General features: G+C 54.2%; 2 protein-coding genes across 3 annotated transcripts in view; one reads left to right on the top strand and one right to left on the bottom strand.

Annotated features, from left to right (window-relative positions):
- The window catches only part of LIMK1 (LIM domain kinase 1), a 31,456-nt gene extending 14,820 nt beyond the window's left edge, over positions 1-16,636 (bottom strand). The window contains exons 1-5 of one of the 2 annotated variants that reach the window (XM_058285937.2): positions 16,456-16,636; positions 14,870-14,966; positions 7,436-7,574; positions 7,042-7,151; positions 6,284-6,490 (exon numbers count right to left, since the gene is read on the bottom strand). In XM_058285937.2, the coding sequence (XP_058141920.1) occupies positions 6,284-6,490; positions 7,042-7,151; positions 7,436-7,574; positions 14,870-14,966; positions 16,456-16,510 (608 nt within the window). In that variant the 5' untranslated portion in view covers positions 16,511-16,636. Of the gene's footprint in view, positions 1-6,283; positions 6,491-7,041; positions 7,152-7,435; positions 7,575-10,931; positions 11,060-14,869; positions 14,967-16,455 lie in introns of those variants that run through there. The other variant, XM_058285938.2, reaches the window with a different exon arrangement.
- LOC105746370 (uncharacterized) lies at positions 10,184-12,281 on the top strand. The gene is made up of 2 exons (XM_012526231.4): positions 10,184-10,782; positions 11,656-12,281. Exons 1-2 carry the CDS (start codon positions 10,271-10,273, stop codon positions 12,170-12,172), a joined length of 1,029 nt encoding a protein of 342 aa, XP_012381685.2. The 5' UTR covers positions 10,184-10,270; the 3' UTR covers positions 12,173-12,281.
- Positions 16,637-24,218: the final 7,582 nt, after the last annotated feature.

Raw genomic sequence — 24,218 nt, 5'->3', positions numbered from 1 at the left:
GCTGCCGAGAATGCAAGTGGACAAAGAATAGACAGTGAATGGACGTGAGAGCAGACAACAGGGGTGGGGTGGAGTGGGGAGAGAATTAAATAAATCTTAAAAAACAAACATGGACTTGATAAGTTTGTCAAAAACAAGTTGGCCATAGAGGCGAGGGTTTATTTCTGGATTCTAAAATCTATTCCACTGATCAATGTGTCTATCTTTATGCAAATACCATGTTGTTTTGACCACTGTAGCTTTGTAATATGTTTCAAGATCAGGCAGTGAAAGTCCTCCCACATTACTCTTCTTTTATAGAAGCTTTTGGCTACCTGGGTGCCCTTTCTCTTCTAAATGGATGTGGTAATTGCCTTTTCTATTTCTGTAAAGTAGGCTGTTGGAATTTTGATTAGTGCTGCATTGAAACTATAAATCAGTTTGGGTAGGAGTTACATCTTCATGATATTTAGTCTTCCAATCCATGAACAAGGAATAGCTTTCCATTTGTTTAGGTCTTCACTGATTTCTTTAAGCATTATTTTGTATTTTTCTGCATATAGGCCCTTTACTACTTCTTTGATTAAATTGATTCCTAGGTATTTTAGTCTTTTTGTTGCTATTGTAAATGCATTTTCCCCAGTTTCTTCCTCAGATTGTTCAATACTAATCTACAGAAACATTACTAATTTTTGTGTTGATCTTGTATCCTGCCACTTTGCTGAACTCACTTATTAGCTTAAGTAGCTTTGTTGTAGACATTTCAGAATTTTCTAAATATAGGATGTCAGCAGTGAATAGTGAGAATTTTACTTCCTCTTTTCCTATTTGGATGCCTTTTATTATTTTTTTTCTCATCTAATTGCTCTAGCTAGAACTTCTAGCACAATGTTGAATAACAGTAGTGACACTGGGCATCCTTGTCTTGTTCCTGATCGTAGAGAGAAAGCTTTCATCCTCTCCACATAGACTACAATGTTGGCTGTGGGTTTTTTATATGCCCTTTATCATACTGAGGAAATTTCCTTCTATTCCTATCTTTCACAGTGCTTTTATCAAAAAAGGATGCTGGATTTTGTCAAATGCCTTTTCTGTATCAATCGAGATGATCATGTGTTTTTTTTTTTCCATTCCATTTGTTAATGTGGTATATTATGTTAACTGATTTTCTTATGTTGAATCACTCTTGCATACCAGGAATTTATCCTACTTGGTCATGGTGTATGTCTTTTGATATGCTGTTGGATTCTATCTACAAGTATTTTGTTGAGAATTTTTGCATCTATGTTCATTAGAGACATTTGTTTCTAATTTTCTTTTCTAGCAGTATCTTTATCTGACTTTGGTATTAGGGTGATGTGGTGTCACAAAATGGGTTGGGTAATTTTCCCTCCTCCCCAATTTTCTGAAAGAGTTTAAACAGGACAGGTGTTAATTCTTCTTGAAATGCTTAGTAGAAATCCCGTGAAGCCATCCGATTCTGCACTTTTCTTTGTTGGGAGATTTTTGATGACGGATTCAATCTTTCATTTTTTAAAAGGGGCTCATTTATTGTCACTGCTCCAAAGGTACAAAAACCTTAGAAAATAACCCCCAAAACTGAATTTTTTTTTTAAGGCAGTACTAGGATTGAGCCCACGACCTTATACATGGAAAGCAGGTGCTCAAATGACTGAGCTACAGCTGCTCCCTCAATCTCTTCAAATGTGATTCATTTGTTAAATTCTTGTATTTCTTATAGCATCAGTGTAAGTTGTTTGTGTATTTCCAGGAATTTGTCCATTTCATCTATGTTGTCTAGTTTGTTGGCTTACAGTTTCTCATAGTGTCCTCTTATTATCCTTTTTATTTCTGTGGGGTCAGTTGTAACTTCACCCCTTTCGTTTCTAGTTTTACTTATTTGCATCTTCTCTCTTTTTTTCTTTGTTAGTCTATCTAGGGGTTTTTCAATTTTATTGATCTTTTCAATGAATCAGCTTTTGATTTTGTTGATTTTCTCTGTTCTCAATTTCATTTGCTTCTGCTCTCATTTTTATTCTTTCCTTCTGCTTGCTTTGGGAATGGTTTGCTGTTCTTTTTCTAGTTTCTACAGTTGTTCATTTAGATCTTTGATTTTAGCTTTCTTCTTTTTAAATATAGGTGTTTAGGGCTATAAAATTCCCTCGGCACTGCCTTGTTGAATCCCATAAGGTTTGATAAGGCCTGTTCATGCATCTCAATATATTTACCAATTTCACTTATAATTTCTTCTTTGACTCACTGATGATTTATTTAGGAGTGTGTTGTTCAGCCTCCACACATTTGCCATTTTACCTCTTTCTATTACTGATTTCCAGTTTCATTCTTTATGATCTGAGAAGGTGCTCTGTATAATTTCAATCTATCTTTTTATATTTATTGAGATCTGCCTTGTGACCCAATATGTAGTCTCTCCTGGAGCAAAATCCATGAGCACTTGAGAAGAATGTATCATCTGTTGAGTTTGGGTGCAAAGTTATGTATATACCCGTGAGGCCTGGCTTGTTTATCATATTGTTCAAGTTTTCTGTTTCCTTTTGATCTTCTGTCTAGTTGTTCTATCTAACGATGTGAGTGGTGTGTTGAAGTCTCCAACTATTATCATAGAGGTGTCTTTTTCTACCTTCAGTTTTGCCAGAGTTTGCCTCATGTACTTTGGGGAACCCTGTTTAGGTGCATAGATATTTATGACTGTTATTTCTTCCTTTTAGTAATATATAATGGCCTCTGTAACTTTTTTTGCATTTTAAGTCTATTTTGTCCTATATTAGTATAGCCACCCCTGCTCTCTTTTGGTAACTATTTGTGTGGAGTATCTTTTTCCAAACTTTTACTTTTAGCCAGTTTGTATCCCTGAGTCTAAGGTGAGCCTCTTTTTAGCAGCATATGGATGGCTCATGTTTTTTATCCATTCTGTCAGCCTGTATCTTTTGATTGGGGAGTTTAGTCCATTCACATTCAATGATATTATTGTAAATGCATTATTTACTTCTACCACTATATTCTTTGGTTTTCACACATCATATCTCATTTTTGCCTTTTGTTTTTTAAAGATTTATTTATCCCCTGCCCCTTGCCCCTTGTTTTGCTGTCTGTTCTGTGTCCATTCCCTGCGTGTTTTTCTGTGTCTGCTTGACTCCCTTTGTTGTGTCATCTTGTTGTGCTAGCTCTCCACGGTGGGCGGGGCCATCAGCTCTCTGGCCAGCTTGCCTTCACAAGGAGGCCTTGGGATACGAACCCAGGGCCTCCCATATGGTAGACGGGAGCCCAAATGATTGAGCCACAGCCGCTTCCCTATTTTTGTCTTTTTACTCTTGGGTTATCCTTTGTGCTATTCTTGTCTTCTACACTCTCATCTGAGCTGTCTCTCCTGTCTTTTTCTTTAGGTTCTAAGGCTCCCTTTAAAATATTTCCTGCAAAGGTGGATTCTTTCTTAGAAACTCTTTTAGTTTCTGTTTGTTTGTGAATTTTTTAAACTCACCTTCATAACTGAAGGGCAATTTTTATGGATAAGGAATTCTTGGTTGGCAGCTTTTCTCTTTCAGTATCCTAATTGGGTCATACCACTGTCTTCTTGCTTCCATGGTTTCTGATGCAAAACCCGCACTAAGTCTTACTGGACGTCCCTTGCACATGATGGCTTGCTTCTCCCTTGCTGCTCTCAGAATTTTCTCTTTGACATTTGACATTCTGAGTAGTATGTCTTGCAGTAGGTCTATTCACACTTATTCTCACTGGGGTATGCTGTGCTTCTTGGACATGTTAGGTCACTTCTTTCATGAGAATTGGGAAATTTTCAGCTATTAGTTACCTCTAATACTCTTTCTGCCCCTTTCCCTTTCTCTTCTCTTTCTGAACGCCACGACATGTATGTGGTTGCATTTCATGTTACCATTCACTCCCTGAGCTTGTGCTCAATTTTTTCTTTTCTCTTTCTGTTCTTTCCTCTCTTCAATTTCAGCTGTGCTGTCTTTGTTATCACTTACTCTTCCTTCTATCATTTTGAGCCTGCTGTTGTATGCCTCTAATGTGTTTGAGCTTACCTATCATGTCTTTCATTCCCATGAACTCTGTTGTTATTCTATTCAGGTTTTCAAATTCTTCTTTGTGCTTGCGCGGCATCTTAAAACATTTTTTTTTTTAACTTTCTTTTGCTGTCTTCTTGATGCCCTTTGTCTTTTTAGCTATATTGTCTTTCAATTCGTTAATTTTTTTTTTTTTCTATCTGGCTGCATCATCATCTTTTTGGTGTGTCACTTCACTGGAGGCCTGCACCTCTCCACGCAGGTCTGGGATGCCTTCTTTTTTTTTTATAAGGAGGTCCCAGGATCAAACCCAGGTCCTCCATATGGTCAATGGGAGCTCATCTGCTTGAAGTCACAGCCACTTCCCTTTCAACTTATTAATTTGATTTTGGAAATCTGTGTGCATCTCATTCATCAGTGTCTCTTCTTTGTCTCTTCTGGGGCTTTGATATATTCCTTTTCTTGGGCCATTTCTTCCACTTTCTCAGTATGGCTTGTAATGTTTTGCTGATGTGTAGGCATCTGATTAGGATGCTAAGTTTACTCAGATGCTCAATTTCTCATTGTAGAGATTGAGTGGCTGCAGACTGTGTGTTACTGATGATTGTTGATTGTTGGATCAACTTGTTCTCCTGTTCTGGGTCTTTAGGATTGGTGCTTAAATCTGGTCCCTGGAACCAGTAATGGGTTACAGACCCGCTTCCAAGGGCGTTGGGCCAGAAAAAGCCTCCCACACTTGAAATTTCTTGTATGCACTTGCTTGGTCCAACAGCAGATGGTGCTCTTTGGCAGCCCTCTCAGTTCAATGCCTGGTCAGAGTGTGTTCACCAAGATGGGATCATCATGATAGAAGATACTGCCTGGTGGCTAAAAGTCTCGTAATTCAAACTTTCTGAGATGCAGATCTCTAACCTTTGCTGGCACCCCCTCCCCTTTTCCCAGTAGGAAATAATTCCACTCTCTTCTGTGTCCTATTCAACCAGGTCAGTAGAGAAGGAGATTGAGAGGGTCGCATCTCTTTAGTCCCTTGTCAGCAACTAATGCAAACAATGGCAAGGTCCCACCTGGCATGGAAGGGCTCTTAGGACACAGCAGACCAAATCTGTGGGTCAAAAGTTGAGTCAGCCTTAGGCCCCCGCTCTCCCCTTTCCTGGGTGGGTGGATCCCTGGTGCCCTCTTTGTAGCCTGAAAATTCAAAATTCTACAGGGTGGAGGTGGATGCTGGTAGGAGCAGCTGCAGCTTTTAACTCACAGTTTTGCCATTTTCCTTTCCCTCTTTCTCCTCTGACAGTGTCCAGCCTTCCCCTGGTATCCTAAACCCTAGAAGATTTTTCCCAGGCCATTTCTGCTTGTTCTCTAGCTATTTTTCTGGGAGAGAAGTGAGTCCTGTGTCTTTCTAGTACACCATCTTCCCAGAAATCTACGTGTTTTTGTAGGTCTGATTTTGCTGCCTGTTGTTTCTGCTGGCACTCCCTCACAGTGCCTTGCTTCCTTGTATGTTCAGTGATTTCTGATTGAATTGCTCATCTTCCTTGGAACACTTGTCAGTGTAAATTCAATGAGGTGTGGAGGTAGATTCCTCTAGAAATGTTCTGCATCTGATTGTGTCAGGATCTGGGGGCCAATACCTGTTGAGAACTATTTTAAACTAAACCTCCGCAATTTTGCTTCGAGATTTTTTGAACCACCTAGATGTATGAATTTGGATTGCAAATCTGAGTTTATGAATTCTCAGGGGAGATTTTCCCCCATTCTCTTTGGATTCAAATTAGATAGTATATCTTGCAATTCTGGGAGTGGCAAAGTAGCGGGTTGATAGAAGGGGTGGTTTATTTCTAATTCACCCTAACCCTGAGAGCCCTCTGGGGTCTTGGCTTTATTAGAAGGGTTTCTTTTATGAAACTAACTTTCTCAGACAGGTCAGGGCTTTGAGAGGTTCAGCCATGAAAGGAATTGAAAATTGAAGTTTAAGTTCATCCAATTTAGATTTGCCCTCAAGGCATAGCGGCCTTCAGTATTTTGCTGATACCCCTGGTCTCTCTCCGTCACTCATTCCTGAATCAATTACTCCTTTCTGTGTTGAACAATGTGGGTTAAAAAAAAATTTTTTTTTAAGTAATGTTTTTTGGAGGAATGACTGGGTTGTGTCTGTACCCACATGCCCACCCATTCTCAGAGCCTCCACTCCCAGAGTCTGCCACCCACACAGAGCATCAGTGGCCCTGGCCAGACCAGCTGTGCCCTCAGCCGGCCATACTCACCCCTGGACGCGGACGGTGTGGGAGTGCTCTGTGCCACAGCCCGGCGGGCCGTGAGCTGGGTCGATGGAGACGGAGAGGCCACGTTTGCCATGAGTGGAGGCTGGGATGGATACTAGGGTGACCGTGTGGGGCAGATGGGAGCCGGGGGAGTCGGACAGAGTCTGCTCAATGACGGGGGTCACCACAGCCTGGTAGTAGCAATGCCCACTGCAAGAGCCATAGGCGGTGGGGACCCGGAGAACGGGAAGGAAAGAATGTCAGGGTAGGCAGTGATATTTCCGCTTCCTCCACCACCAACCCCATGCTCTTCCCCTGCTCTGCCTCCCCTTATTCCTTCCCACCGGAGGAGGGGGACTTGGCCACCAGTGGGCCTGGGGGCAGGAACCAGGCCTGGCCAGCTAAGCTCTGGCCCCTCCCATGGCTCACTCATCCTGGGCTTGTCTACTCTGGCACATGCTCTGTGCCGACCAGGGCAAGGCGTGCGAGGTGGAGCTAAATGCAGTTCAGGAGCAAATCAGTCAAAGCCCACTTGGGGGCAAGCCCTATCCTCCAATCTGGCCTTATCAGCTAGAAAGCCGAGAGCTGGGGCTCTCTTGGTCTGAGTCCTGGGTCTGATTTCTCAGCAGTTTCTCTACTGTGGAAGGGAAAGTGGGTGTGCAAGCTCACCCCGAGGAAAGGGCAGGGCCCGGGGGTGTGACAGCAAGCATCCTTATCGGCCTGCGCCACAGGTGGGCACCCTGGGCTCACACGGCACCCACCAGTACAGCTTGGAGTGCTCCACCAGGGTGTAGGTGTCCCCGTCGCCGATGAAGGTCCCGCACGCGAGGCAGATGAAGCACTCGGGGTGATACTTCAGCTCCCCGGCCACCTGGGAAGGGTGTGGGGCCCGAACTCAGCAGCCCCTCCAGGCTCCGGAGCTCCTCCCCTCAGAAGGGCAGCCCCAAACAAACTGCAGGGGCTGGCTGGCTGCTGAACGCTCAGCTAGAGCTGGCTCCATAGAAAGGGGCTGGGGACACAGGTGCAGGAAGCGTGGGGCACTCAGAGTGCCAGGGACGAGAGGAAGGAGAGACCCGGAGCAGGGAAGAGCGTGAGGATGGACGTGCAGAGGGACACGGCCCCCTCCAGCTGTGTGCACAGGACAGGGGCCCTCACCATGACCAGCCCCTTGGTGATGTGCTCCGAGCAGCCGTGGCAAGACTCGCCATAGCGGGCCCAGTAGTCCTTCTTGCAGAAGAGCTGCCCATCCTTCTCGTAGTACTGGTGCGAGAGGGAAGCACTGCACTCACAGCACCTGTGGAAAGAAGGGGCGGGGCTGAGTGCGGCCCCGGCCACACCTGGGCCTGGCCATAGTCTGTAGGAGCCCTCGTAAGAATCAGACAAGGGAAGCCGACTTGGCTCAATGGACAGAGTGTCCGCCTACACATGGGAGGTCCGCAGTTCAAACCCAGGGCCTTCTGACCCATGTGACAAGCTGGCCCACGTGCAGTGCTGATGTGCTCAAGGAGTACCGTGCCACGCGGGGGTGTCCCCCACATAGGGGAGCCCCATGCGCAAGGAGTGCACCCCTTAAGGAGAGCCACCTGGTGCAAAAGTAAGTCCAGCCAGGAATGGCGCTGCAGACACAGAGAGCTGATGCAGCAAGATGACGCAACAAAAAGAGACACAGATTCCTGGTGCCACTGACAAGAATAGAAGCGGACACAGAAGAACACACGGAGAATGGACACAGAGAGCAGACAACTGGGGGGGGGGAGGGGGAGGAGGGGAGAAATAAATAAATCTTAAAAAAAAAAAAAAAAGAATCAGACAAATGTGTGTCCTCTGGGCAGCAGCTTCCAGCACCAGGGCACAGGGCTTGGCCTGTGGAGCTGGGGATGGACTCAGTGTCCCCTGGCCCCTTGGTCGGTCACCTCTGTGCTGTGCTCTGCTTACACAACCACCTGCAGCAGTTGTGTGCTCAGAGTGTCTGGCCCCTGTGCCAACACCCCCCTGGGGTGTTGGGGTGAGAGGTGCAAAGGTTTTCATGTGAGCCCCTGTCCCTTGTCATGCAAGGAAAATGGCCCAGGGAGGGCAGGCAACTTGCTCTGTGTCACCAGCCAGGGGGAAGGAGGCACGGATTCAGGGATGGCCCAAGGCCTGGGCCCACCCTCCGAGTCCACTCTGCTTCCCTCTGCCCCCTCTTCCCCTCCCCAGCAACACGAAGCAGCTGGGGCAGTTGCTGTAGATGGCAGGGACCCGTCGGAGCTGCGAAGACCTACTAAATGCAAGCACCTTCATGTTTGCATGGTTAAATGTATTTAATCCACTTTCCCCCATCCCCAGCCACCAGGAGGCAGGTATGGCGTCCCCTTTTAGAGCTTCAAAGGGTCTAAACTGCCCAAGATGTGCAGATGGGTGCCATGGGACCCACAAAGCTACTTCTTATTTCGCTAAGTTACAAGGTAGTTCAATCTGATAAAGAGCAGTCAAGAAAAGGGTTCTCTTGGCTTCCTGGAGCCGACCAGCCCTACAGGTGTTGCCAGTCACAAGAAGGGGGCTGTGGGTGTGTGGCAGCCCCGCAGTATGGACAGGAGTCTGTGGGAATGCCTGGATGTGTGGGGTTGTCGAGACCAGGGCCCGCTTACCCATGCTAGGGGCTACCAGGGAGTCCTGACCAGGTGAGGCCGCTGAAGGGCAGATGGGAGGAAGTGATGGAGCAGCTACAGGATGCCACACCTAGTGCTGGAGCTAGATCTCCAAGCCCGGCTCCTTTCCACGCAAGGCCCTGTGGGGGGCATAGCTCAGCTGCACCTGGATGAGCCCAGGCCCCACGGGGTTCCGGAGAGCCTGAGCCGGGGAGCTGGTGTGCACACCTGGGCAGGGACAGCCTGCTATCCCCCTAGCTCTGCTGCTGGGCTGCTGACCGGGCATCCGGGTGATGTGCCAAGGTCACACAAGGCTCTGCGCAAAAATGACCCGGCAGAGAGAAGGGCAGGAGAGCGGGCTGGGGTGAGAGAGCCCCTCCTGTGCACGTGTGGCCTGCACGCAGTGGCACCCACTGGCTGCTGGTTAATTTGGTGAAACTAAAGCAGGGGGGACTGGCCAGCGAGCAGGAGGAAGAGCACGGCAGGCCAAGTGCTGGTGGGACACTGTCCCTTTAAGAGGATCCAGCCAGTTCCCCATTGTCTAGGAGCCAGAGGGGGAGGAGAGGGGAAGCAAGGCGGGGGACAGGGGGGCCAGGGGGCCCAAAACTCCTGGTTTCAGATGCACGAGGTGGGTGAGTGGGGGACGTCCAAGAAAGAGGGGGAAGTGAGCTCCCTGTGTGGGAGTGAGGAGTCGAGGCGGGGGGTCCCCGAGACGGCCCTGGGCGGCGGCGGAAGTGGCGGTGGAGCCATGACGTCAGGCCTCCATGTCGGGCTCGGACCCGGATCCCGAGGATCCTGCAGATCGGAGGGCGGGGATCGCAGCAGAGGCGGCAGCCCCAGGCCGGGGCGCACCAGAGAGGGGTCCCCATTAGGCCGCCCCCCCCCCAGGCCTGAGGGCAGGTCCCTAGCGCACGGCCCCAGGGGGCGCTAACCTCACCACAGCCCCCTCCCCCGGGCATCTCGCTTAGCTGCCGTGGGCCCTGGAAACGCCCCCCTTCATTCACTCCCTCGCAAACCCTGGTGGCTGGCGCGGGCCTGCAGGGCCTCCGCAGCCCTGGAAAACCCCAGGAGGCGCCACCCAGGGCTGCGCGGTCACCACTTCCTTAAGTCTGCTCAGACCTGGTGGGCGGACAGCCTTCACCTCCCCCCCCCCAGCAAGGCAGCCCCTCAGTCCCCTCCACCCTGCGAGCCCCCCTCGAAAGCCCGCCCCGCCCCTCAGCCTGGAACAGCGAATTGCCCTCCTCGACCTCCCAGCCTCGGCATGGCTGCACAGCCACTGCGCAGCCCCATCTCTCTGCCCCCACTTCAGACGGGGACCAAGGCTTAGCCCCGGGCTCGCACAGTGTCGTGGGGCCTGGCACCCATGAGCCACGGAGGGCCCACAGGGGCCCCTGACCTGTCCATCCCCTCGCCCTTCAGGCCCACACCCAGCCAGGCCCAGAGGAGGCAGGAGGGCGAGGACAGACCTGGCTCTTGGGGGAGCCCGCCACCTGCCACCTGTCCCCACCAAGGACGTCGAGAGGAGGGCCGGGTACTGAGGGTGGTACAGATGGCCCAGGGCCAGGCAGAAAGAATCTCCTGGGGGGACTCCTACCACCCACCACAACAGAGGACGGCAAAGCCAGGCTTGGGCAGGAGGCGAGGAGGGCACATAGGCGAGCTGGACGGCGGAGGCTGGGTGGGATGCGGGGCAGCAGCAACTGCAGCCACGACACATGCGGGGTCCGCCCCTCCCAGGTGGGCCCTCTCCTTGTGGCAACATCCTTGGACACCACGGACCAAGGCAGAGCTGCTGGAGGACCAGCCTCCTGGGGAGATGGTTCCGGAAAGGCCAGAAGCTTCGGCGGCAGCCTCCCCTTCCACCCTTCTCCCCAGGTAGCGGCAATGACCCAGGAGTTTCAGTTCTCCTGCCCCGCAGCCGGGACGCAGGTGCCTCTGCCCCCACGGCTGGCCATGGCCCCAGCGCCCAGGCCAGGGCCCTGCTGGGGGTCGAGCACAGGTGGGGAGGGGGCCTTTGCACTTACTTGGCCCCTCTGCGGAAGTGGCGCCTTCTCTGGACCGAGGCCAGCATCCTCTGCAGCGGGCCGGGGCTCTGGAGGCCTGAGGGGAGCGCAGGGGTGGGCCCCGCAGGCCGCTTGCCCCGCCTACTCCAGGCACTCGGGATTGGAGGCTGCAGAGGGTGTGGCCACGTGGCAGGGGAGGAGGATGCATCCAGTGGGGGCGAAAGGATCAGGTCTGAGCCAGCAAGAGGAAGCAGGTGGGGAAGGCAGGGACCCTGGCGGCAGGGCTGTGGCCGGCACTCGGCCGTCGGGCAAGGGCATCCCCCCAGCTCCTGCGTCTCTGCTGTGACAAAGGCACTGAACGCCCGGGCCTCCCTGGGGACAAGGGCAAGTTCAAAAGCAGCTGCTACTTCCGGTGCTGCCTCCCAGGGAACAGGAGTTGACTTCCCATGGACAGTGTGTCCCCCTCGCCTGCATCCTGGTGCCGGCTCCCAACACCATGGCCCACCCACCCAGCCTCCAGGGAGGTGTTACCAGAGCCCCAGCAGCCCCAGGGCTCGTGCACTGCAGGCTTCTGGGAGGGGATGGCCCAGAGGAGCAGCAGGGGGCCAAGGGCAGCCTGGACCCCTCTGGGTGGAAGGCAGGGCTCACGGGGTGGGATGGTCTGGACGGGGACAGGGGTGGGCCTGGGGTGGTAAGGGCCCTATTTTCCCCACGCAAATGCCAGAGGCGTCTCTTGTGCCCGCAGCAACCCTCCCACGGCAGATGTGCTCTCCCTGCTCTGGCTCCTACAGGGCCCTGGGCCTCCTGTCACAGCACCGGTGCCCAGACACTGCCAGCAGAACGGAGTGTCCCCCAGGGCACCCGAGCAGCACTCAGAGGCTCAGGCCGTGAGATTCAAAGAAGGCACGCTGGGGTCCCCGGCTACCCCCAAACACCTAGCCGGCTCTGCTGACTGCCCCAGCCACACCGGCCTCCTAGCAAACCCCCACTACAGGGCCTTTGAACGGGCAGAAAGCACCTCCCAGGTCTTCCCGAGATGCTCTGCCGTCTCCCCAGTGCCTGGCGTGACATTTACTGCTTTGTTGCCTGTCTCCCCAGGGACCCTGCCCATCCTGGAGGGGTGGGACCGCACCGGGTTGAGGGTGGGCTCCAAAGCCAGGCTGCCTGGGTTTGTGTGCAGACTCCACTCCTTACCAGCTGTGAGACTTTGGGCAAGTTACTTAACCCTGTGCCTCAGTTTCCTCATCTGTCCAATGGCTTGAATAAATAACTCAAAGGGTTGTTGTGCGGTGCTAAGCAGGTGCCCCTTCACTATTTCCAGGGGACTGCCTGACTCAGAGACTCAAGGAGGTTCCTTGGGAAGGGGGTGCAGCAGACAGAAGCCCCAAGGTAGGGTGCAAGCTGGTCATAGCTCCTCCCCAGCCAGGGGCAGAGGAGCCAGGCCGGAGGCTGCTGGAACATCCTTCCTCCCTGAGCACCTGCACAGCTTAGGGGTCCTGCAGGGGGCGGTCCCTGGAACAAAGATCTCAGCATCATTCGCAGGAGGGCCGGGCTGAGCCCAGAGGCTGGTGGCAGCCCCCCCGGAGGGGACTGGAGCAGAGCCCAGAGCCTCAGGGGCCCACCGAGAGCTGGCCGAGGGCATCAGCCTTGGGTTCCCTCCTGCTGCTCGTGAGCCATGTGGCCCAGGCCAGAAGTGACCCCTCTTTGAGCTGCTCTCTCTGGCCACGGGGGGTGAGGACACTGTTGGGCCTCACCAAACTCTCAGGAGCCCTTGGTTGTGACGTGCCTCGTGAGTGACGGAAGCCGTGGTTCTCATCACCGTGATCTGTGGGCCCTCCCTCCTCGTGGGAGCCTTCCCCGGCACACCAGGGACCGCCCCAACGTGCCTTCTCCCTACCTTCCCACCTGGGGCTGGTGCAGAGTGGGGGTCTCTCCTGCCCCCCGCTTTCCCGTCACCCCCGTGGCTTCCCATGGCTGCAGTCTTGACTGTCCCCCATATTTCCCAGGCTCCAGCTCCCTCTCCCACCCCAGGCACAGGGGCCCTAAGTTCTTCCCTGGGTTTCTCTTGGTCCCGTCTCAAATCACTTCCGCCATCCCAGTGCCAGCTGAGTGGGCCATTCTCTCTGACCTCCCTCCCCGGACTGGCCTCAGCCCCCCGCGGCCAGCTCTGGGCAGGACCTTGCCACCCCGGAGGCCCCAGGGCACCTCCAACTCAACGCAGACGGCTCTAGGGTCAGCTGGACCACTCGCCTCTCCAGCACCCATGTAAGGAAACTTCAGGATCACTGTAGCTTCCACCCCTGCCATTCCCTGGTCCCTCCACTGCTCCCCTGTGCCTCCTCTTCAAATCTGCAGCGATTTGGAGTCAGAGAGCCTGGAATGTGATGCCCAGTCCTCGCTGAGAAATCTCTGGGAAGTTAGATCTTTTCTCTAAGCCGCCTTTTCTCACGTGCAAACTGGGCAAGTAAAGGTACCTCATGTGGTAGTGGGGAGGCCTGCTGAAATAAGCATAAAAATGCTCAATAAATGATGGCTGATACGACCAGTCCTCGCCGAATACTGTCTCCAACCTTGGTCACTGTCCTCGGGCAGGCCTTAGGAGCTCAAGACCCCTGAACTGCGGTGACAGCCCCTTCCCTGCTAAGTCACCACAACCTGCCTCCTGGGATGTTACTATACAGCACGCCCGCCCATGACCCTCAAACCCTCTGCTGCCTTCGGGAGAAGGTCACAAATTGACCCAACTTTGCCTCCTCGTGGCTCCCCTTGACTCACTCTCTGTTCCAACCAAATGAGCTGTTCCTCTTCCCTCAGCTGTCTGCTCTGCCTGCCAAGAGCCCCCTTCCTCCCAGAAGGCTTCCCTGACTGAGGCCTCGCTCGGGACCCCCAGGGCTCGCTGCCTGCCTCTTTTCTGGCCTTGCCAGCCAGCATGGCAGCTGTACGTTCACTTCATTCACTGGCTGAGCCTGTGTGACTTTGATAAAGAAAATTAACCTCTCTGGTTGCCAAATTTCTCTCCGGCAAAATGGCGGCCACAGGAGATGCAACTATGCAAAATGCTTAGAACAGTACCTGGCCCTTACTGAAAGCTTAAAAAAAAAAAAAGTAAGACATCATTATTAAAATAGAAAAACAAATCCTTGTCAGAGGCTCCCACTGCCTAAAACCCAAAATCCTTTGGCTGGCAGTTAATGCTCCCGGCTGCGCTTGCCCTCCTCGACAGCCCTTGTCCACCTGAGCTCTGCGGTTCGCTGACTGCCAGGCTCTGCCACGGTCCCACGCTGGCACACGCCGGGCCTCCTGCCTGGAATGCCTTCCCTGTGCCCTTCACGGGAAAACCTCGCACAGCCTTTGAGATCCCTGCACTTGCCCTAGAGCCGACTCAAAGCCATTACCTCCTGCACCTGGCTTCCCAGTATGGTCCTGCTGGGTTGACCGGGCAAACTTGAAGTCCGCACGACCTCTACCTTGTCCTTGGCCACAGGCCTGACCCCACTCCTCTGCTACACTTGGGCATCTTGTCTGGAGGGAGGGGGCTTGTCTTACTGGGCTAAGCAACTTTACAGCCAGTCTGGGGCCCCCCAGGAAGGAGGCCCAGCTTCCCCCAAAAGGCCTAGTTTGTCTCCCACCCTGGGGCATAAGTACCCAGTAAGCAGGGGTGCACTGTCCTGCCCCCCACCCTCCGCCTAGGTGCCAGGCCTTGGGACACTGGCTGAAATGCAGACTTTACCCTTCTTCTTCTTAGAGGTCAACACAGAGCAGAGATCTTGTAATCAAAATGCCTCATTTTGCAGATGGGGAAACTGAGGCCCAGAACCCGCTGGAAGGCAGAGGCAGAGACAGTGCCAGGAGAAACAGCCAGGTCTCCCAGATTCCACGCCTAACCCTTCGCCTCTGGCAGGCCTGGCTGAGGGCAGCGCCGCCCTGGGCACCCCCCTCCCCCACCAGCCTCACCCTACCTGAAGCAATCTGCGTGCCAGTCAGCGTTCAGGGCCTGGAGGTACTGGCCGTCATAGATCCTCTGGCCACAGCTCGCACACACGGGCAACTCGCTGCCTGCAAGGGCAGAGAGGGAGTCGGGAGCCATCCTCAGGAGGCCCTGCCGGCCGCAGGTGCCCCCGCACCGACGTCTGCACACACACAGCAGGCAGGCTGAGCACTCGCTGTGTGGAGCGGGAGGAGAAAAAAGCACGTTGGTCTGGGTCTTGCTGAGACACGAGCTAAGTCTAAGTAAGCCTCCGTGGGCCTCAGTTTCCCTCTCTGTAAACCGAGGGGGCGAATTGGATGTCCACCCTCCAGCAATTGCATTCTTCAGCTCAGGGCCTGGCAGGGTGAAGGGGGAGAAAGAAAGCAGCGGGATTTAGAAATCAGGCAGCAGGTGACACCCGTGTCATAGTCCTTCTCTTCTCTGGCCCCTGGCTGCCCAGGAAGGGCAGGGACTGGACAGGGCTGGGAGAGGCAGGAAGCCCAGAGGTGCTGGCCCCAACTGCGGCTTGGCTATGCCTGGTATGACAAGGGGCTGGGGCTGCAGAGCCAGGAACTCCTGGACACCTGCTCTGGAGAGGGCTGGCATGTCCTCAGGCTGGCCACTAGGCATGCTTAGTCATCCCCGGGGCCTAGCACCCTTGGAGCTGGGTGGGCCCTGGAAGACCCGCAGGCCTGCCCCCACCCCACAGCACAGGTGGGGAGACTGAGCCCACGGGAGGGCTGGGCTGGAGCGGCTGGCCACAGTCAGGTCCTGCCCTTGGACCTGGCTGGCCTACGTGATGGCTCAGCTGAAAGGCTGGAGGAGCCTCTGGGGTCTTTAACCCATAACTGTAGTGCAGCCCCAAGCCTTGGGCCCCGGTATGGGGGAAGGGGCTGAAGAGGAGGCCAAGACTGACTGCCGGTGTGGAGTTTGGTGCAGGGAGGGGTGTGTGTGTGTGTGGGGGGGCCTCCCCAAGGGGCTGCAGGTTGCTTCCAATCCCCAGGACCACGCATCTCCGCTCCGACCAGCGGACCCCAATCACCGTGGTACTAGGGACCGACGATCCTGGCCACAACTGTACAGATGGGAAACTGAGGACCGGGCAGGGGGCTGGCGTCAAGGTCACAGAGCAGGGCACGCGCGGGGCGGGGACTCGGACCCCGGGCTGCGGCTTCCCCAGCCGCCTTTTCTTCCCAGGCCGAGTTAGAGACCGGGTAAGTGGGCTGGAGGGGGTGCCCAGGGCGAGCCCCGGGTGGACAGAGTACAGGGGCGAAGGCAGAGCTGGGCGGGCAGTGTCTGGGTCCCTCCGGGGTGTTTTCGGGGGGTGGGGGAAGGCGACGATGAAAGGCCGGAGAGTTCCTCCGCCCACGGGAGGGCAGCCGGCCCAGGGCCAAGGAGGGGGCTACCGGGGGGTAGGGGTCGGGGAGGGGCCTGCTGGACGAGCTCATCCCCGAAGAGGCAGGGGCGCGGCCTCGCGAAGGCCCGGTCGGCCCCCCTCGGGCCCCCCGCTCCCCCCGCGGCGGCGCCCCCCGCCCGCCCCGCGCCAGGACGGCGCCCCGCCCGCCCGGGCCCGCGCACCTTCCTCTCCCATACGTTCTTCCCTCCAGGTGCAACAAAGTAGCGTCAACCTCATGCACTCGGCGGGGGGCGGGGCTGCGGCTGGGGGGCGGCCCGGGCCCCGCGAGCTCGCCCGCAGCCGCCGCCGCCGGCCCGGGGAGGGGGAGGGCGCGGGCCGGGCCGCGGTGGGCTCGGGGCTCGCGGCACCGCCGCCGCCGCCTCTGGTCACCGGCTCGGCACCGGCTCCGCGCCGCGGCCTGGGCAGGGAGCGGAGGGCCGGCCGGGGCGGGGCCAGCGGGCTGCGGCACGCGGGGCGGGGCGGGGGCGGGGCGGCGGGCGCGCGGCGGGAACGGCCCTGCGCGGCCCCGCCCCGCGCAGCCCCCTCCCCCGGGCGCGGCCCCGCCCCGCGCAGCCCCCTCCCCCGGGCGCGGCCCCGCCCCGCGCAGCCCCCTCCCCCGGGCGCGGCCCCGCCCCGCGCAGCCCCCTCCCCCGGGCGCGGCCCCGCCCCGCGCAGCCCCCTCCCCCGGGCGCGGCCCCGCCCCGCGCAGCCCCCTCCCCCGGGCGCGGCCCCGCCCCGCGCAGCCCCCTCCCCCGGGCGCGGCCCCGCCCCGCGCAGCCCCCTCCCCCGGGCGCGGCCCCGCCCCGCGCAGCCCCCTCCCCCGGGCGCGGCCCCGCCCCGCGCAGCCTCCCTTCCCGGCGGCCCCCTCCCCACGCAGCCTCCTCCCCGCGCAGCCCCCTCCCCGAGGCGGCGGCCCGCCCCGCCCCGCCCGCCTCCCCCTCCCCTTCCTCCCCTTCCTTTCCTTCTTTCATTCATCTGCCCCCGAAGCAGGACTGGGCGCCGCCGCGCAGAGACCGGAGACCGAAAACCGCGGCTCGCGAGTGGTGCGTGGGCTGGTGGGGATTTCCAGGGGGCTGTAGAAGGCCAGGGAAGGGACCTCGGGTCTCCCGCGGGAAGTCCGGGGACCAAAGGCCGCTGGAAGCCAAGACCCCGAACCAGAGCTGAAGGAGCTGTCGTGGACCGAGGTGGTCGCCGTGGGGAGGGGTCTTTCCCCTCCTCTGAGTCTGGCAGGGAGGCCTGGCCGGGCCTGGGAGAGGAGTGCGCGCCCCTCAGGTGACAGATGTCCTCCCGTGTCCGCTCTTCCCTGTGCTGGCCATCTGGAGCAGGGGCCGCCCTGCCCAGGGGTCAGGGGCCCGCCCAGCTGAACAGGGTTTTGGTTGAGTGCGGACCCCGAGGAACTGGGCGCCCCGGCAGCATGGGTGCCCAGTCCATCTCTGGAAGTGGGGGGCACCTTGCCTACAGGCTGAGAATCCTAGAATGCTGGACTCCTGGGGGCCCACCCTCTCTCGCCTGGACCCCTCCCCTGGCATCTCACTGCCTGAAAAGCTGTGAGCCTAGAAGTGGAGCCAGGAGCCCAGGGCCACTGAACAAGGGACAGACGTAGCCCAGGCAGCCTCCAGCCATGGCTTTTAAGTCTAAATCTCCAGCCGGGGCTCTGAGCCACTGGCCTGCAAGGTGGGGGTTCTCACACCTGGATGCAAGACAGCTACCTGGGGGGAGAAGAAAATATTAGAATTTTTATTTCTAGTAAGAGAAGCCAGGTTTTGCTACCATTTGCTAATATTCGGGTTGACACTGGCGCCCTTGTTCTGGGGCCATATGACCCTAGGTCACTTACAGAATCCTGAGGCAGCTGGAGGTCCTCAGGGCCGGATACCAAGGTCTTGGCTTGTTTGTTTGCTTTTCTCTATTAGGCAAGAGTCCTGGCAGGAAACAAGGTGCGCTCCATGGGGATCTTCAGGAGGGTTTAAGGGGCAGGGGTCAGAAAAACCAGCGAGGATGGGTGCCTTCCTGGGCAGTGAGAGGTGGCAGCAGGTACCACTGCCGAGCAGAGTGATGGGGCTTGGGAAAGGGCCCCTGGAGGAGAGGGCTGTCTGGCAGGGGCTAGAGACGAGGGATATAGCCAACTCATGGGGACCTTGCAGGGAGGGGGTCAGGGAATAAAGACCCCAGCTTACTCTCCTGCCTCCATCCTCTACCATTGCTTCCCATTAACCAAATCAGGTGTCAGAGGGTAGGTGGCCATGGGTGTTGTCCCCCACTAAGCAGAGTGGAGAAGGGCAGAGAGTGGCCCTGGGAGGGCCCTGTGATGTTATCCAGTGTTAACAAAACTAGCCCTCATCGAGTGGACTTGTTGCTGAAAAAGATTCCTATAGGGAAAGCATAGGTTGCAATAGGTGGGAGGGAGTTCTCCAGGGCATGTATATAGAGTATATAGATATGTTCGTATGTTTGTTGGGTGTTGTCATAGTGGATGGAGTTATACATGACAACTGAGGGAGTGCTGAGTTCCCATCCTGGGGAGCTCTGTCACATTCTGCAATGGAACAACAACAATCCCCCAAGTGCAAGGGCAAAGACCAGTGAGGAAGGGTGGTTCAGTGATGGGCCCTTGATACCGATGTGCTTGTGCTTGAAATTTCAACTAGGCCTAGAGCTGCAGGGTACCTAAGAGTTACCTCCTGAGAGCCTCCATGCTGCTCAAATGTGTCCATTCTCTAAGCCAAACTCAGCATATAAATGTATTACCTTCCCCACAGCATGGGACATGACTCCTGGGGATGAGCCTCCCTGGTGCTGAGGGGTCACTACCATGACCAGCAGTTGATGCAACTAGAAAAAGACCTTGAATTAAAGGGGGAAATGGTAAAGACAAATAAGTTTATATGGCTAAGAGACTTCAAAATGAGTCGGGAGGTCATCAGAGAGGTCGTGCTTATGCATGTCTCAGCAGGGTCCCAGAGATAGCCAAAGTAGATACAACCCAAGGTAGTGGTGCTCCTGAGGGCTACAGAGACACACAGATTCTACGGTCATGACAGATGGCTCTGGAGTTCATTGCCTTGCCAGTAGGCCCTACTTTGGAATTAAAAAAAAAAAAGATTTATTCATTTATTTATTTTTTCCCCTTCCCCCCACGCTGGTTGTCTGTTCTCTGTGTCTATTTGCTGCGTCTTCTTTGTCTGCTTCTGTTGTTGTCAGTGGCACGGGAATCTGTGTTTCTTTTTGCTGCATCATCTTGTTATGTCAGCTCTCCGTGTGGGTGGTGCCATTCTTAGGCAGGCTGCACTTTCTTTGGCACTGGGCGGCTCTCCTTACGGGGCGCACTCCTTATGCATGGGGCTCCCCTACGCGGGGACACCCCTGCGTGGCAGGGCACTCCTTGCGTGCATCAGCACTGCACATGGGCCAGCTCCACACGGGTCAAGGAGGCCTGGGGTTTGAACCACGGTCCTCCCATGTGGTAGATGGATGCCTTAACCACTGGGCCAAGTCCACCCCCCCTACTTTGGAATTTGTGCTCCTAATTGTATGGAGTTGGACTCAGATGTGACCTCTCTACACATGCCTCTCTGTCACTTTTACTGAACCTGTGATTGGCCCTGGGCTTTGTGTATGCTCAGGAGACTTGAATTTCTGGACTGTCCATGTGCCACTTGGGCCCTGAGCCTCAGCAGAGTTGCAACACCTACTTTCTGGTGGTGACTTATCTTGGACTTACCCGGGTCAGCTGACAGGGAGGTGAAAATGGTCAACCACCACACTAGGGAACTGAGAGTGTCTACAGCTGCAAGCAGGAGAACTGCATCCATCAGTCATGTGGAATCCAAGCCCCCTCTTGATTTAGAGGTGGTGTGGACATCGCCATCCTAGAGTCCACAGGATGGAGGAATATAATATGGATTGGAGTGGACTTGCTGGTATTCCACTATAGAACTGTTGTGACTGTAGCAATGGAAGAAGAGTATCCTTGATGTGGAGATGGTGGCCACAGAAGTTGCTGAGAGCAGGGAAAGGGAGGAAGAGGTGTGATAGGGGGCATTTTGGGGACTTGGAATTGTCCTGAATGATATTGCAGGGACGGATGCAGGACATTGTATATACTGCCATAACCCGCTGGATGGACTGGGGGAGAGTGTGAACTATGATGTAAACTCTGGTCCATGCGGCGTGGCAGTGCTCCAGGGAGTATTCACCAAGTGCAGTGAGTGTGCCTCACTGATGAAAGGGGAGGTTGATGTGGGAGGAGCACGGGGCGTGGGGTATATGGGAACCTCTTATGTTTTTTAATGTAATGTTTCATGTGATCTATTTATCTTTAAAAAAAAAAAAGACAATAAAAAGTTCCTTGCCAAAAAAAAAAGCACAGGTTGCAGAAGACACTAATACTGCAGAAGGACAGATGGGCACTTCGATCCTTGGTAGGAGCCCCTTGTAAGCCAAAGTTCAAGGTGAAACCAATGACTAAATAACTGTCTCATTGGATCTCATATATTCAGTCATCTTGCTCATTCTGCACTATATCATTTAAAACAATTGTGGTAAAAGACAACATAAAAATTTCCATTTTGACCACTTTCAAGTACACAGTTCAGTAGTATTAATTACATCCACAGTGTTGTGCTCCATTACCACCATCCATTACCAAACCTTTCCATCCCCCTATGTAGAAACTACCCATTAAGCATGAACTCCCCATTCCCTCCTCCCACCCCCATTCCTGGTAACCTATAATCTTTTTCTTTTTTCTATGCATTGGCATATTATAGGTTTTCCACAATATATCATTATTAATAGTCTTTTTAGTGAAGCAGAAAGGATTTTTGTAGTTTTAGTAAATAAAATAATTCAAATATTTAATTTTTAGAGGTTTTTTTTTTTTTTAAGATTTATTTATTTTATTTATTCCAACCCCTTCCTTCCACCCTGCTGGGTTTTTTTTTGCTGTCTGTGTTGTCTTCTCATTTTCTCTCCTCTAGGATTCATCAGAATTTGGTCCGGGGGACCTCTGATGTGGAGAGAGGTTCCCTGTCAATTGTGCCACCTCGGTTCCTGGTTTCTACTGCACTTCACCTTGACTCTCCCCTTGTCTTTCTTTTTTTGTTGTGTCATTATCTTGCCGCGTGACTCACTTGCATGGGGCACTGGCTCACCAGGTGGGCACTTGTGCGGGCGCTCGTGGGCACTTGTGCAGTCACTGGCTCACACGTGGGCACTGGCTTGCCATGCAAACACACTTTCTCTTCTTCTTTTTCACCAGGAGGCCCCAGGGATCGAACCCAGGTCCTCCCATATGGTAGGTGGAAGCTCTGTTACTTGAGCCACATCCCCTTCCCTAGAGCATTCTTTTTAAACTCTGCTTTTATGTATGTTTTATGATGAGCATATTTAATAATGCATATTTAATAATATGTAGTCAAGCAGTATGTACATAATTTATAAGTGAATTTACATGTGTATACATATGTGGTGTATATTTTACCGATGGGGTTTGTATTAGTCAGCCAGAGGGGTGCTGATGCAAAATACCAGAAATTGTTTGGTTTTATAAAGAGTATTTATTTGGGGTAGGAGCTTACAGATACCAGGCCATAAAGCATAAGTTACTTCCCTCACCAAAGTCTGTTTGGAGCAAGATGTCTGCCGATGTCTGCAAGGGCTCAGGCTTCCTGGGTTCCTATGTTCCTGGGGCTTGCTTTTCTCTGGGTTCAAGGTTCCCTTCTTCCTGGGGCTGGCTTCTCTTTCCTCTGTGTGCTGACTTCCTGGGGCTCCAGCTTAAGTCTTCAGCATCAAACTCCAGCATCAAAACTCCAACATCAGAAATCCTCAACTCTGTTCTTGGCCATGCCTTTTATCTGTGAGTCCCACCCATCAAGGAGTGGGGACTCAATGCCCTAATTATAACTCAGTCATGCCCAGGTACAGATCAGATTACAGGAATAACCCAATATCTATTTTTGGAATTCATCAATAATATTAACCTGCTACAGGGTTCATGATAAAATTTTTCTAGGCAAGGTGTTGAGAGCATTGTGAGAGAACCTCTATAGTTTGGGCTGGCGATTGTTCCGAGCTTGTCAAATTGATGCTGGACACAAACTGGTGACAAACAAGAGGCTCCACGAGGACAACTGCCATGGGATGCACACAAGACTCTTTGGAGGTCAGGGGCCGCAGTCCCAGCCAGGGGTGCAAAGAGAGCTGCCATCACGAGTCCCTGCTGTTAGAACTTTCCAGCATGTCCCTTCCTTGTCCACCCTGGGTGGCCTCACCCAGTCTCATGGCTGGGGGCTTCCTCTGACTCTCTTTGAATCCAGAGGCCAGGACCCAAAGGCCTACTTGGCATCTCCACTTGCATGGCCAATGGACACCTCCAGCCTTGTGTGTCTTCTTTTGCAGGTCTACTCCTCCCCAGGTGTGTGTCATCTCAGTTAATGACACCACCACTCAGTCGAGTCAAAACCTGCAGGCATCTTTAACTCCTTGTATTCTCTTTCCCTCTTCATCGTGAAGGCTCTATGTTCAAAACAGATCCAGAATTCCATTCCCTTTCCCCTCCTCCCTGGTCTAGCCAGGAATGGAGAGCAGCAGCCTCCCAAATCAGGCTCCCTTCAGAGCCTGTTCCCCAGCCACAGAGCCAGCCTGTGCACATGTGGGTCAAAAGTGACATTCCCTTGCTTTCAAATCCCAAGTCCTCGGTGCCTGCCTTCTTTTGGCTTATTTCTCCCCTCCTCGCTTGCCTCTGTTCACCACAGTGGCCCCAGCTGCTGTTCTAAGTTTCCAAGCATGTGCTCATTGCAGGGGGGGTCTCCCTGACATTCTTTGTCACTCTCTCCCCTCTCCTGGCCTTCTGTCTTCATAGCTCTCGTTTACCTGGTGTTTGACTTCCACTGTATTAGTTGTCTGTGGCTGCTGTAACAAATTGCTACAAGCTTGTTGGCTTAAAGCAATCAGAATTTATTCTCACGGTTCTGGAGACCAGAAGTCCGACAGAGCATCACGAGGTCAAAATCCAGGCGTTGGCAGGTCCGCGCTGCCTCTGGAGGCTCCGGGGAGCGCCCCTTCCTGGCCTCTGCCAGCTGCTGGTGGCTGCCGGCAAGCTTTGGCTCCTGGCTGCATCAGTGCTCTCTGCCTCCGCATTCACATTCCATTCCCTTCTGCTTCTCTTGTAAATGTCACTTGGAATCACGTCTACGAAGCTCCTTTTTCCAAATAAGATCACATTCGCAGGTTCCAGGGATTGGGACCTGGTAGCTTTTGTTCTGGGGGGAGCATTGCCCTGCCTCCCACACTCCCTCACTGTCTTGCTCCGAGAGTGGATGACCATGGAGAGCCCATGTCAGGGTTTCACACACTGGTGGGGGAGTCAGAGAGCACACAGAGGGGACGCGTACCAGGCCACCTGTGAGGGGTGGGCTCCGGGTTGCATCATGCCCCCCCCAAAGACATGCTCGAGTCCTAAGTCCCGGCCCTGTGGATGTGTCGAAAGGGTCTCTTTACCCCTTTGTGAAGAGGGTCTTTGAAGGTGTCATTAATTAAGATGAGCCCAGACTGAATTGGATGGGCCTTCATCTAGTATGACTGGAGGAGCCTGGCACAGTCAGGAGACAGACAGAGACGGCCACGTGACAGACAGCAGCTGAGCCGCCATCAGAACACTCCAACCCATGGAGAAGGGGCTTAACTTTGGACTTCTGGCTCCAAACTGCGAGGCATTACATTCCTGTGTGTATGTCAACCAGCCTGTGGTGTTTGTCGTAGCAGCTCTGGCAAACGGAGACAGGTGCTCTGGAGAGAGAGGGGGCAGGGACAGGCGAGGGAGCAGGAGAGGAGGGTGCAGTTTGGGCTTTTAGAAAGGGAAAGACCCTCGGAGAAGGGGACATTTGTGTCCAGTCCTGAAGGTGGTGGGGGAGCTGCCACACTGCTGCCTGAAGGGTGAGACAGC

This window comes from Dasypus novemcinctus, chromosome 23, assembly GCF_030445035.2.
Source record: "Dasypus novemcinctus isolate mDasNov1 chromosome 23, mDasNov1.1.hap2, whole genome shotgun sequence".
In the NCBI taxonomy this organism is placed as follows: domain Eukaryota; kingdom Metazoa; phylum Chordata; class Mammalia; order Cingulata; family Dasypodidae; genus Dasypus; species Dasypus novemcinctus.
Note: the sequence above shows the minus strand (reverse complement) of the source record. Positions and strands in the feature narration are given on the sequence as shown.